We start from the raw sequence: 13,237 nt of genomic DNA, 5'->3' as shown, positions 1-13,237 counted from the left end.
GTACAACCAAAAACTTCTGTGGACAACCAGATTCTGTCAAGAGATTGTCCACTAGATAACTTGAAATATTTCCTTATGTCTACCCATTACATTTACGAAACACTTTAACACAATGATTGCGTGTGCAAGGAACATGATGTACGCAACTTTTTTGTTCATAAGCACCGCTCATACATGAGGCCCCAGATCTTTAACACCTCACCCAGGAGTAAAACATCTGAACCTTCAGGTCATAAATGGTAAATGATCAACGGTGACATCATACCACACCTTTGTTCGACTCCCCTTTATTTGCAGTTGATAATAAATGCAAGGAGTCAGGTCTTCCTACTGATAAGGTTTAAGCAATGATCAATTTAGGTTAGTAAACACACCATATAAAACATTTACTCTATTTACATTGCCCTATGACACAATGCACTTATCCACATTACATACGCTCCAGGTCAAGAGCAAAAAAATCTAAAAAAACAAATAAGTTTGCTTGATTCCCAGATTGAAATCCTCATTTCTTTCTTTTGAACACATGTTCAAAAAGAAGGCAGGATTGTAAAACATCTGATGGTGCATTAATAGGTATTAAATGTTTGCACCAAACAGAAGGGAGTCATTTTCACATCAGGATGAAAAGATCAGACGTTCAAAACACAAGCCTTCTGTCTGCTATGATAATTTAGGACTGACCCCAAACCACTGAAGTTTCATGTCTTGGAAAGAGCTCCACATAGAAAGCAATGCTGGTGTCAGGAATATAAAGCAAAGCAGTAGTCCAGTGGGAGGTTAAGTCTTCTGTTTGTTTATTTATTTACATGATGAGTCATGTGTGTGACTAAGCTGCAACAGAAAACTTGGATTCATTGATGACGTGTGCACTCTCCTGCCTGCATCCTCACTAACCCAGACACACCTCAACTTAACTAGGCGGCCAAATCCGTCTTTCACACAGACTAATGCTTGTTAATGTAGCAAGCAGGCTGCAGAAATGCCTCTCTGCTCCTGGCCCACTTTAGTATGAGTGACGCAAATAGGAGTGCAACACATATGGTAGGTTCACAACCTGCAGGTCACTGCTGCTAGTGCTAACCACAATCGCTCCATTACTGATTAAATATGGTGTGATGGAGTAAAAACTAATGGGTATAAACCATTTTAGGACATTATGGCAACTTTACAAACTCCACAGTTTGTCTCATTCTGTGCTGTGATGATTGTTTACAAAAACCTGCAGAGTACAAAATATCAAACATGTATTATCCTCACCATATAAATATGCCATTAATATATCAACATCTCCAAAAACAGACACAAACTGCATGACACTGACATATTTGGCAAACAGAGGAATGTTTAAAATACTTTAGATTTAACAAATCTCAAGTGTTTGAACTGAAGTCTTATGAGAAAAAAGATCATCTTGCGTTGAGAAAAAGTTAATCATGTCAGTCAAACCTGGAAAGTAATATTTTATTCAATACAATATTGCAAGATGTCACACACAGCATGTGCTACGAATGACTCTCAGCTACTACCACATCAGATTTTAGCTTTATATCTGTGAAAGTGATTGAGCTAGTCAAGTTTGTGTTGGCCAGTTAGCTGTGTCTGTCATCTTGAACTTGGGTAAAATGACCAGGTAATGTCCAAGTTTTAGGAAAGATAAAGAGCAATGGCCAGATACCATGTTGAGTATGTGTTGCAAATGATTCTCAGCTATATTTATTGTGAGTCAATATTAAAAAATATTAAATATAGCCATTTTGCACTTCTTAAAAGTCAGCTGGCTGATGCAGCCATTTTAAAATGGATTGATGTCAAAAGTTAAATAGTTATTCTCCGATCATTTCCAAAGTTTTATTAAAATCCATCCAGTGATATGAGGTATTTTGGTAACAGACAAATGTGTAGACATGGGCAAAAACACTATCACCCATCTATAGCCTTTTGGCAGCGGGCAATAATACAATTCCAACTGAGTATTTTCCAAATTTTGTGCAGCTATTTCTTCAAGCTAGAAAATCTTTGTGTAATATCAAAGGAATAAAAACCATTCCAAGTCCCTAGTGTAGACCACGTTACTTGATCCATCCATCCATTTTCTTTACCCGCTTATTCCATTTTGGGTCACGGGGGTCGCTGGTGCCCATGTCCAGCAATCACTGTGCGAGGGGCGGGGTACACCCTGGACGGGTTGCAAGTCCATCACAGGGACACATAGAGACAAACGAGACAAACAACCATTCACTCTCTCATTCACACCTAGGGACAATTTAGAGTTACCAATCAGCCTAACATGCATGTTTTTGGTCTGTGGGAGGAAACCGGAGCACCCGGAGAAAACCCACGCATGCACGGAGAGAACATGCAAACTCCACCCAGAAAGGCCCCTGGACCGGGGTTTGAACCAAGGACCTGCTCGCTGAGAGGCAGCAGCTCTACCAGATGTGCCACCGTGCCACGTTACTTGATATTGCAGTGTTTCACATAAAAACCAACACATATGGTAGGTTCACAATCTGCTGCTAATCCACAATGACGTCAGTACTTTTCATCTATAGTAGGATGGAGAAAATTAAGCATGCACGCCTCACTCTGCAGAACATAAAGGTTTATGGCAACTTCTAAAAAAATGTTTTATCACATCTTGTCTCATTTTATGCTGCCACTACTGTTAAATTTCATACCACAATGTTTCATTTTCAGGTGTAAGGTTTTATTTTCTTAAATATATTCATTAAAAACAGGAGCAAACAAAAACATAAACGCACTTTTGTAATAACTGGTAAGTGAAGTTTTAAAATCTCGTGGACCACAGAATTTGTTACACAAACTCAACTCTCTCATAGTTAGCTCAGTGTGACCTAAAGTGGATTACTTTCCCAAAACAAACGAGAAGGTGTCAGAAAGTACACATCCTTCAGTCCAGACCCTTCTGTCCACCATGGCAGTTAACTTACAGCACAAATATCTACAGCTTCACTTATTGTTTTTATGTTCCGCCTGCTCATTTGACAGGAACTAGCTAAAAACAGTGAGCTAGCACAAACCTGACAGTGAGCACCGCCCATCATAACACTTGTCCATGCCTTCAGACTTAGTGCAATGCTGCCAAAATGTCCCTTAAATGCAATAAAATTAATCACAGACCCAAAATAAATCTTATTTTCTACACTTACCTGCTCGGAATCTAACGTGGCCTATAACCTTTTAATCCGTCCACTAAACAACGCTACTGCTAGCTAGTTAGCTTCACAAAGTCCACAGAAGGCCTACAGCTCACAAACATAAAACCAATTCAGTATCTTTAAGGTAAGCAAAGCGTGTGGAAAATTATAATATAACGCAGACTACGTAAGGTTAGTTAGCTAATTTAGCCTAGCGCTAACCAGGCCTGAAACCGAGCCCTTAGCAGCAGGCCAGCTTCACCCAAACCCCTTCAGCTCGATGAGAGCTCCACAGCAAGACATTCTCCATGTTATATAAATTCACCGCACTCAGATACAGAATCATACCTTGTGATTTGCGTTTCTATTGATTTCCCCCGAATTATCGAGGCAGCTCAGATGTTCCTTGGAACAAGCGCTGCTTTGTTTTACTAGCTGGTCACCTCCCCTTGTTTCTACTGTTGATAAATGTGCGCTCCCTGCTAGTTCGTTCTGAGCCCAGTGTCGTAGACCCCTCAGTAAGGAGAGCAGCCATTGGCTGTTGCTTGATGATGTCATCATCTAATTTGCATAATACTTCTAGGCAGTGGAAAAGATTTATAAAGGTGTTGTCAAAGAAACACTCTAAACAGGATTAAAACTACTAATGATTTTTCCTCAAATATCGTATGACTATTGTTTAGCCTAGACCTACATTACATAAATTAGTTTTATTTTTGTGTTTAATACTGTACTGTATCACCACGTTCCCTGAGGTCAGCGGACCAGTTGCTCCTCACAGTTCCAGGAACTCGTCTTAAGCGCAGAGATGACAGGGTCTTCTCTGTAGCAGGACCAAGACTTTGGAACGAGTTACCTCTGCTTGTCAGACAGGCCCCCTCCCTCTCGGTTTTCAATTCCCGTTTAAAAACTCACTACTATTCAGTAGCTTTCAACACAAGATGATCTGTGTTTTGATCCTGTACGCTCCACACTGGTTTGTCGTCATTATCTGCATCGTTTTTATGTCTATATTCTGATTTACCTCATTTTGTATTTTGCTTTGTGTGTTACCTGTTGTTCTGTCTGTACAGCACTTTGGTTGGCCTTGTTGCTGTTTTAGGTGCTCTATAAATAAAATGGTATGGTATATCACATTTATTCTAAATAATGTGATGTTGAATGGATTTGCTGGCTCTACATTCAACCCTCCTCTTTTATCCAGTCTTAGGACCAGTGTTTGTTCAGGGTTCGAAATGACTACATGATCTGCAATTAATAGAATATAATTCTTTAGAGGGACATAAAGTAATAATTAGGCACTAATTATGTTTTAATTTAAGGTAATGAGCCATGATAAATTATAGGCAGGGAAAATTTAACACAGGGCACTGAACAAAAACATTCATATATATAAAATAATAAGTTAACATTTTTTATCTGAGGAGCAGACTGCTTTGAATTTAACTCCATCACAGACTCTCATCTTGAGCAAGCACGAAGGCGACAGTGGAAAGGAAAAACTCCCTCATGAAGAAGAAACCTTTAGCAGAACCAGACTCAGGACAAGCAACCATCTGCTTCGACCGGCTGGGTTTGAGACGCACAGGAAGGAGGAATAGATATACAATGGCAGGTCAAGAACCACATGTTAAGATAGAAATAGTATCAAATGAAAACTGGAAATTGTAACAATTCATTTAAGGAAATGAGGTCAAATTGTCCTCCAGTAGTCTAAGCCTATAACAGCATGACAAGTCAACCCTAACTATAGGATTTATCAAACAGGAAAGTCTTAAGCCCAATCTGAACACTGGACAATGTGTCAGCCTCACAGACAGAAAATGGAAGTTGGTTCCACAAGAGAGGAGCCCAATAAGGAAAATATGGAACAATAAGATTTCGAATATAAGATGGAGCTAGGTTGTTGAGAGCTTTGTAGGTTAGAAGTAAGAGTTTGGATTAAATTCTGGATTTGACAGGGAGTCAATGGAGAGAAACTAAAACTGGAGAAATATGATCTCTCCCACTAACTCCAGTTAAGACTCTGACAGCAGCATTTTGGATCAACTGAAGATGTTTTAAAGAAGTATTTGGACACCCAGATAATAAACCATTGCAATAGTCCAGTCTAGACGTGACAAATGCATGGAATAGTTTTTCTGCATAATTTTTAGATGTTTCTAATTTTAGTGATATTACACAGGTGGAAGAAGGCGGTTCTAGTAACGTTTTTAATGTGGGGGATAAAAGACATGTCCTGATCAAAAATAACACCAAAATGTTTGACATTAGAGCTGGAGGTCAGATTAATGCCATCCAAGGAGGGTGAAAGACTAAAAAAAATGTATGTTAGGTTTTAATGGCTTTAAGACTTGCTTGTAGTCTAGGTGCCTTCCATGCAATGCATAGGAGAGCAGTGAATTGCCTTGCGAAGAAAGGCAATTCACTGTTATGCATTGCAATGGCAGTCCCCAATAAATAAATAAACACTTATTAGTTTAATTTAGGTGTTTGCATGTTCTCTCCGTGCATGCGTGGGTTTTCTCCGGGTGCTCCGATTTCCTCCCACAGACCAAAAACATGCATGTTAGGCTGATTGGTAACTCTAAAATTGCCCCTAGGTGTGAGTGAGAGAGTGAATGGTTGTTTGTCTTGTTTGTCTCTATGTGTCCCTGTGATGGGCTTGTGACCCGTCCAGGGTGTACCCCGCCCCTCGCACAGTGATTGCTGGACATGGGCACTGGCGACCCCCGTGACCCAAAATGGAATAAGCGGGTAAAGATAATGGATGGATAGTTTAATTTATTTTCTGTCTTTCGAAACTGGGCTGATCACGCACCTCTTCCTCTTCCTTTGGCCTTCCTGTCTGATGTTCTCTTGTAGCTGGGTGGTGGTTGTGTTTTTTTTTTTTAACCCACACCTTCCCATTGTCTCAATAACATGCTTCTGGAGTTTATTTGTGCCCTCCATGCACCTCTTCATATGTGGTATAACAAGCTCTTTGCCCAGTTCCTTGATAAATAGCCGGTGTGCATTACTCGTACCACCCAGATGAGGGTGTTGTGCACTGAAGTTGGTGTAGGCATTGAGTGTGGCAATATCCATTGTGCCAGAGAACCATGGGCCACCTCCTTGTGCTCCGCAGATGTGTAGTTGTTAACCATTTGATCCATTGTGTCCACTCCTTTCATTTTATTGTAGTACTGGATCACTTCTGGTTTCTTATTCTGACTGCTGTTATCCACTGCTTTGTCATCATGCATGGTGCTCAGCAGGACCACAGCCTTTCTCTTCTTCTGCACATAGCTCACCATGGTCATGTTGCCATGGAATCCAAGTTCTGAGCTATGAAGCTCCTGTGATTTGGATGGCTTCATGATGGTGGTACGTCAGACTTGTTCTGGCGAAGAGTCCCAACAATGGTCAGGTTTTTCTTGAGGAGCTTCTTAGCCAAAGGGACACTGGTGAAAAAGTTGTTCTCACCAAATGCTGTAGTTTACTACGACACGCATGCAAAAATGCATGCGTGTCGTTTCTGACCCATGTGTGTAAACTCGATTTAGAATTACAAAAGCAGTGCTTGTTCATAACTTAGGAAAGAAAAAATAAAAATGTTGATTTGTGCTAAACAGAAACAAGATATTTACTGCATATTTGGAAAAGTAAATGATAAAATTAATTTATTTCAAAAATATATCATAGAAACACTCAACCCTCAATGATAACATAGAAAATGAATGCAGGTTGTTGGTGACCCATTTTGTGCATTAGAAGGGTATTGATACAAAAAAGGTTTTTATTCAAGAAGTATTAAAGGAAAAAATAAAATAAAGATGTATGATGATCAAAAACAAGTTATTTGAGGAATACCTTGAATACTGAATAATGAAATTAATTTATTGCAAAGATATAGAAAATAAAAATTCAGCCGGGTCACTTTTGACCCATGTTTTGCATCAAAGGCTTAAAATCAGGTCTCTCTTGTAAATGAGTCCCTGAGGCTCAGTGAGATTAATCTGTCTAAATAAAGGTTGAATGATTGAAAAGTATGCTTTTCTACATCTCAGAGCAAAACATTGTGCGTGTCCTCAACATATGAATTAATCCATTTTAAGCATTTTTTGTTTTTATTTCACAGGGAGACCTGCTAGACTCTTCCATCCCCCCGAATCCTGTGTGGCTCAGTCCTGTGTTGCTGGAGATGGACTGGATCTTTCCAGCGTCTGGCTCCACCACCTACACGTTCTCCAAAGGGGAAGAAGGTATTTTATTTTCTTGGAATAATCATTTCTATGTGCCACAGTTGGTTTTAACAATAATTTAATTTTTTTTACTTTATTTTATTAGAAAGCCAGTCAGAGACGTTGTCCAATTCCCGATCCCTCCAAGCAGAGACCGGAGGAGCATCGCTCTCAATGCTCTAAAAGAGCACAGCCTGTCATGATCTCCGCTCTCTGCCACACTCACACTCATGCTCATCACCTGTGTCACTCCCAGTCTCCCTCCTGCTGCTCCTGTGTACTGCACTTCTTAAGTGCTCCCCAGTCTCTGCCTTCCTTCCTTGTCTGTTCGCCTCATACCTGCAGTATCCAGCATTCTTGTTTCTGCTCTCGTTCCTGCAGGCTCGGTTCGGGTCACACTTGATTATGTTAAATAAACTATCCATGCTGCTCGTGCGGCTCACTCAGGTATAGGACAGACCCGCCGCCCCCCTCCTTTCTCTTTCTGAGGCCGTCACAGCTGAGTAGAAACGTGGGCTGTTGTCTCTGTTCTGCTGTGACAGCCTCAGAAATAGAGCTGCGATTTTTTTCCCCAAGTGAACAAAGTCCAGTCCCCTGGAAGGACGTCCATCTCCAGCTGGGTGAGCTGTCAGACAAACTCTTCACCCACTTTTCTGTCTCCCTGGTGTTGACGAGTTATCAGTGAATTAAACTTCTTTTGTTGTCAGGTCTCGAACTGGACATGCTAAGCATGCCTGATCTGTGAAGTCCATCATTTTCTGAAATGTGTGATCCTTCTAGACAATTTATTAGTTTTTTTCCGGTGTGTTCTACTTTGGCCTCTAAAGCCTCAATAGTAAAATTTGTCCATCTCACCCGTACATTCAGCAGCTGGGTCTGTGCCTTCTGTAGGATCTGGTTTGCCCAGTGTCCGCTGACAGATTTGAGTTCCAGGCTCTTAGGAAAGGTGCCACTCTGTCTGTATGGGAGGTTGTATCTCAGGTGGTTCCTGTAGTCCACGCTCTTCCTCGCCGTTTGCTCAAACTCTCAAACAAGTTTGAGGCAATCCTGGCCAAAGTGGTTCAAAATATCCTGATGCATGCTCAATAATCCAGGTAGAAAAATCTAACAAGGTTAAGTCAGATAAGAAAAATAAAGCTTTATTTTTTATTGCATTTTTTATTACAATGAATTTTGACAAAATATGACACAAACCTCGTCACAAAGCAACATCGTGAAGCCTTAATCAGCTACCTGATCAATGTAAGTAGACTCTAGATTACAAAGTTTAATGTTCTTTAATGATCAGCAGTTCAGTGCTAAAAGTTTTCTGATGCGTGTTTCAGTCTTCTCTCAGATAAGCTTCAGGCATCTCCTCCTCATTATTATTCTCTAAGGAGGCAGCGTATTGACTTGTTCTTTCCACCTCCATGACTTTCGTCTCAGTCAGTTTCTTCTCTGCATCCTGGGAGATTTTCTGGGCCTCCTCCACCTGCGACTGGGCCAGCTGAATGTATGTCCTTACCGTGACGGACGCCTGCTCAACTCCTGCAAACACACAGACACAACACTCACTTCAAAGCCCCTTCAGTTGAGACGTTAGGTGGGGTCATTAGGCAGAGAATCTTGTCCATCATCTCCTGTCTCCGTACCCCAAAGACCCATGGAATGGCTGCAAACGATCCGTCCACTGCCCAAAGTGAAACTGAGTGATGCTTTAACTTTCCACTCACAAACTGTCCCTTCCTCACCTGAAACATACGCCGCTTCAGCCGCCGTCTCACACAGCTTCACTGCAGCGAACCAGGTCGACTCGAAGCGCCTGTACTCATCCTGTCTGTCGTTAACCTGTGGAGAGTACAAATGCAAACAGATCTACAACCGCCTGTCTTTGTAGGAATAAAGAAGACAAAGTTATGCAAAGAGTTAAACTAAGAGGAACACTGACTGACCTCTGTGCGCTGACCAATGATCACCTGCCAGATCGCATCCTCTTGTGCTGGACTCAGTTTTCCCAGAGAGTCTAAATATCGTTTTTGTAAAGAAATGAGTGTGTGCACAGCCTGTAAAAAACCAGAGAGCAAGCACTTTTACATTTATATAAATAAAGAAAACATAATGGTAACGAACAACCAGAGAGGAGGTTTAAACACTTTTATGAAACATGTTTATTAAACTTGATAGTGTTCAATATTTAAAAAAAAACAAAACAGAATTTTCTTGTTACCATTCAAGGCATTACTGGAGGAAACAACAGAACTAACTATTGAAAATGCAGGTTTGCAGCCATTTTCTTCTCCTCTACAGGCAGAATGACACTGTGTTGGTACACGGAGAGCTTCGTGTCACTCACTCAAGATTTTTGTTTTCATTCAACCTTTATTTATTCAGGTTAATCCCACTGAGCCCTGGGGACTCATTTACAAGAGATACCCGATTTCTTAACAAAGAGTGATGACAACAGTGGATAACAACAACAACAATAGACAGTCATGAAAAAGGTATACAAATGTATTTTTTTTTTTCTTCTTCACAAATTAAAATGGCAACAAAAAGGACAGTCAAAAGGAAAAAGTAGCTGCTCCCTTCTTCAGGGGTCGCCGCAGTGAACTAACTCGCACGAAGACTTGACAATTATTTTTACGCCTTTGTGACGCAACCACAGACCACCGAGCTGCCACAGCCCTCTGCGTGGAGCAGAGAGCTGCTATCTAGGGCGCCCGGGGGAACAGATGGTGGGGGTTAAGGGCCTTGCTCAAGGGCTCAGAGTGGGGCAAATGAGTTTGGAGGCAGGTGTGGGTGCTTCACCTTTCCCACCCACATTTTGATGTCAGTGGGAGTCGAAACAGCAACCTTCTTATCACAGGCTTGCCTTCTCTAACCTCTGCACCACCAGTCCCCCATGCTATAAATGTAACCTAAATTACTTAAAATGTATAGAAAAATACATATAGAGTAAATATGTAATCATGAAAAATGCAATTAAAGCTATCAAAAATCACAATGCATGTGTTTCATGATCATTAATTTATTAAAAATGGAATCCAATAGTTATCAGCAATTTTCTTAAGGTGACTGAACTTCTTTTCAGGTTGTTTTAGGATGTTAGCTATTCGTTTGAGCAGCCTTCTTAATTCAAAATCCAGAATATCTTGAATAATCTACACTCTAAACTCGTTGGTAAACTGGATATCATCTTCCTGCAGACGGATATATTTTCATTTACAAATCCCCGCTAGGTCTGCTGTCTTATCTTTATTCTAAGATGTAACAAAGACTGTGCTGCTACTGTACTGCTCCCTCTTCCCAGAATGCACTGCAGCAAGCACTGAAGCTTTCCAGTTTGATCCCACTGGGACATTTTAAACATATTTTAGAAAAAAAAAATTCACACCTCTTCTTGGTGATTAGATTTTGTGTGAACTTTGTTCCCTTCTAAATGTCAAGAAGTTTGCTTCTTGTGAGAGAGAGTAAATGTAAACCTTACCTGATTATCAAGTCATACCTTTGAGTAATCTGTGATGGCGTCTATGAGAGCTAATGTGGTCTGAGAGAGAAAAGTGCTGGAACTGTCTGTGACCAGAGAGGCTGCTCGTCTGACCAGAGAGTCATGGGAGAGATCGTCAGCCTGCAGAACAACAGAAGACTCAGGCACATTCACTGCTCCTTTAATCAAACTTTAAATGATCTAATGGTCGACTCACCTGCTTGAAAGGTACAGCGCACAGCCCACCGACAGCTAAGGACGCCACACCTGAGTACAGAAGTTTGCTCGATTTAGGAACTGCAGGTTTTATGCTGAACAGCAAACGAGCGGAACTCCTGTAAACAAATCAGGTTTAATAAATCAGAACAATTAAAAAAAAAAACAGAAGCTAGTTTTAAAACGAATTTTACTTCCTCTGTTGACTGCTAAATTGGGCACAAAAAACAAAGTTGTTCACAAACTTCCGCACGTCGTATATCATTTATTCCCCTCATTACGTGAAAGCTTTCCATTATTTAATAAACAAGACATTAACATGATGCGCTAATTATTCTCCCTTGGGAGAAATTTGCTTTGGATCATAACAATAGCAAAAACAAAAAGAATTAAAACCTGAAACTGAGATGCGCCACTCTCCTCCAAAGCGCAGCCATGATGGTCCGCCACAAAAATAAGGTCCGTCACAAACAAAGGTTCCGCAACTTCTTCATTCCGTGTGGAAAACATTATGGTGCATTACCACCACCTACTGTCAAATTAACAGTTTATGTCTCTCCATATCACTGTTTTTCAAAAGCACTTAAACTTAATCTTGTTAGCAGTAAGATAAAGAAGTCTCAGCGTTTTTTTTTTCATCTTGTCATGTTTTTCAAGCTTAGACATGCATCACCTGGATTTCAAATTAATTAATTCCTCTAGACTTCAAAGGTGATTTGATGCTTTAAGTTTTAATGAGCTTTGTTATTTCTTAACCTTTCATCACTCTACATATTGTGTGACATACCATTTTTTATGTATATTTTTGTAATCAAATTACCTTCTTTTAATCGTCTGTAATGTCCTGAATCACAGAGTGAGGACTGCGTCTCAGCAGGATGCAAACAGTACAGCTTCTTCTGACTCCTTCTGGATCAAAAAAACAAAGGGAACATTCTTCTTCCATTAATGAATGTGATTTTTGGTATAGAATTTAAGTAGCAGTGAATTATTTGAACTTTTGACCTACGATGTAGTGGAGAAGAAGTTTGACTCTTTTTAAGCCAAGATCTGAACAGTCTTGGTACTGTCGACCTTCACTGCAGCCCCTAATTTCTTTCCATGTGAGTTGTATTCATCTGTTAAATCTCATTGAATGATTGAACAGATAGAACTTTCTGAGTTGCTGGTATCACAGAAAATCAGTAATGTTGCAAACATTCAGCAATAGTCTCCAAAAACCCTGCATCACAGTTCTTTTAATTTCAACGTCCATTTAAGACAGCACGTAATCTGAACCTAATTGCAAATACTTACATGTCCAAACATTATGCAAATAGATAAGAGAAAACATCCCTTCTTTTGTTTTCACAATACTAAATGGCTCTCATGCTGCTGAAAATTCCCAGTGGATTTATTACTCATCAACTTTATGATGAATGGTAAATCATCGCATCACAATTTGGGACCTAGTACTGAGCCCTGCGTAGTCTCAAAAGGCTCAGTACTGGGTCCCAAATTAATTGGTATGTATATTAATGACATATGTAGAGTGACAAGTATATTTAATTTTGTTGTATTTGCAGATGACACAACTATGTTTTTTTCTGCGGAGGATCTTAAGGCGCAGCACGGTGGCGCAACTGGTAGAGCTGCTGGCTCTCAGCGAGCAGGTCCTTGGTTCAAATCCCGGTCCAGGGGCCTTTCTGGGTGGAGTTTGCATGTTCTCTCCGTGCATGCGTGGGTTTTCTCCGGGTACTCCGGTTTCCTCTCACAGACCAAAACATGCATGTTAGGCTGATTGGTAACTCTAAATTGTCCCTAGGTGTGAGTGAGAGAGTGAATGGTTGTTTGTCTCGTTTGTCTCTATGTGTCCCTGTGATGGACTTACGACCCGTCCAGGGTGTACCCCGCCCCTCGCACAGTGATTGCTGGACATGGGCACCAGCGACCCCCGTGACCCAAAATGGAATAAACGGGTAAAGATAATGGATGGATGGATGGATCTTAAGGCAGCTATTGGAGATTGTCGGAAAATGAATCAATAAACTTAAATGTTGGTTTGATAGAAACAAATTATCTTTAAATTGATCTAAAACCAAATTTATGTTGTTTGGAAATTTAAAAATGGACACAAATATTAAACTGGAGCTAAATACTGTATTAACTGATAGAGTGTTTGAAAATAAGTT

The 13,237-nt window shown here is 40.4% G+C and overlaps 2 protein-coding genes across 2 annotated transcripts in view; both read right to left on the bottom strand.

Moving 5' to 3' along the window:
* Positions 1-3,655, bottom strand: part of cab39 (calcium binding protein 39) — a 34,746-nt gene extending 31,091 nt beyond the window's left edge. The window contains exon 1 of the mRNA XM_037677415.1: positions 3,510-3,655. The gene's annotated coding sequence lies outside the window, so the exon portion shown is untranslated. The remainder of the gene's footprint in view (positions 1-3,509) is intronic.
* A 4,852-nt stretch (positions 3,656-8,507) lies between these two features.
* LOC119411130 (diablo homolog, mitochondrial) lies at positions 8,508-11,526 on the bottom strand. Its single transcript, XM_037678059.1, has 6 exons — positions 11,463-11,526; positions 11,068-11,185; positions 10,869-10,991; positions 9,316-9,426; positions 9,115-9,211; positions 8,508-8,911 (listed from the first exon to the last, which is right to left on the bottom strand). The coding sequence occupies exons 1-6, from the start codon at positions 11,501-11,503 to the stop codon at positions 8,706-8,708; spliced, it is 696 nt and encodes a 231-aa protein (XP_037533987.1). The 5' UTR covers positions 11,504-11,526; the 3' UTR covers positions 8,508-8,705.
* Positions 11,527-13,237: the final 1,711 nt, after the last annotated feature.

Source organism: Nematolebias whitei, chromosome 6 (genome assembly GCF_014905685.2).
Source record: "Nematolebias whitei isolate Nwh7 chromosome 6, NemWhi1, whole genome shotgun sequence".
NCBI lineage: Eukaryota > Metazoa > Chordata > Actinopteri > Cyprinodontiformes > Rivulidae > Nematolebias > Nematolebias whitei.
The sequence above is the reverse complement of the archived record's forward strand: the minus strand, read 5'-3'. Positions and strand labels throughout refer to the sequence as shown.

Excerpts from the sequence above, each read along its gene's own strand:
- LOC119411130 (XM_037678059.1), bottom strand. The coding sequence starts at position 11,503 with ATGGCTGCGCTTTGGAGGAGAGTGGCGCATCTCAGTTTCAG. Across the intron at positions 9,427-10,868 it reads CCATCACAGATTACTCAAAG|GCTGTGCACACACTCATTTC; the intron begins GTATGACTTGAT and ends GGTTTTTTACAG. Across the intron at positions 9,212-9,315 it reads TCATTGGTCAGCGCACAGAG|GTTAACGACAGACAGGATGA; the intron begins GTCAGTCAGTGT and ends TACTCTCCACAG.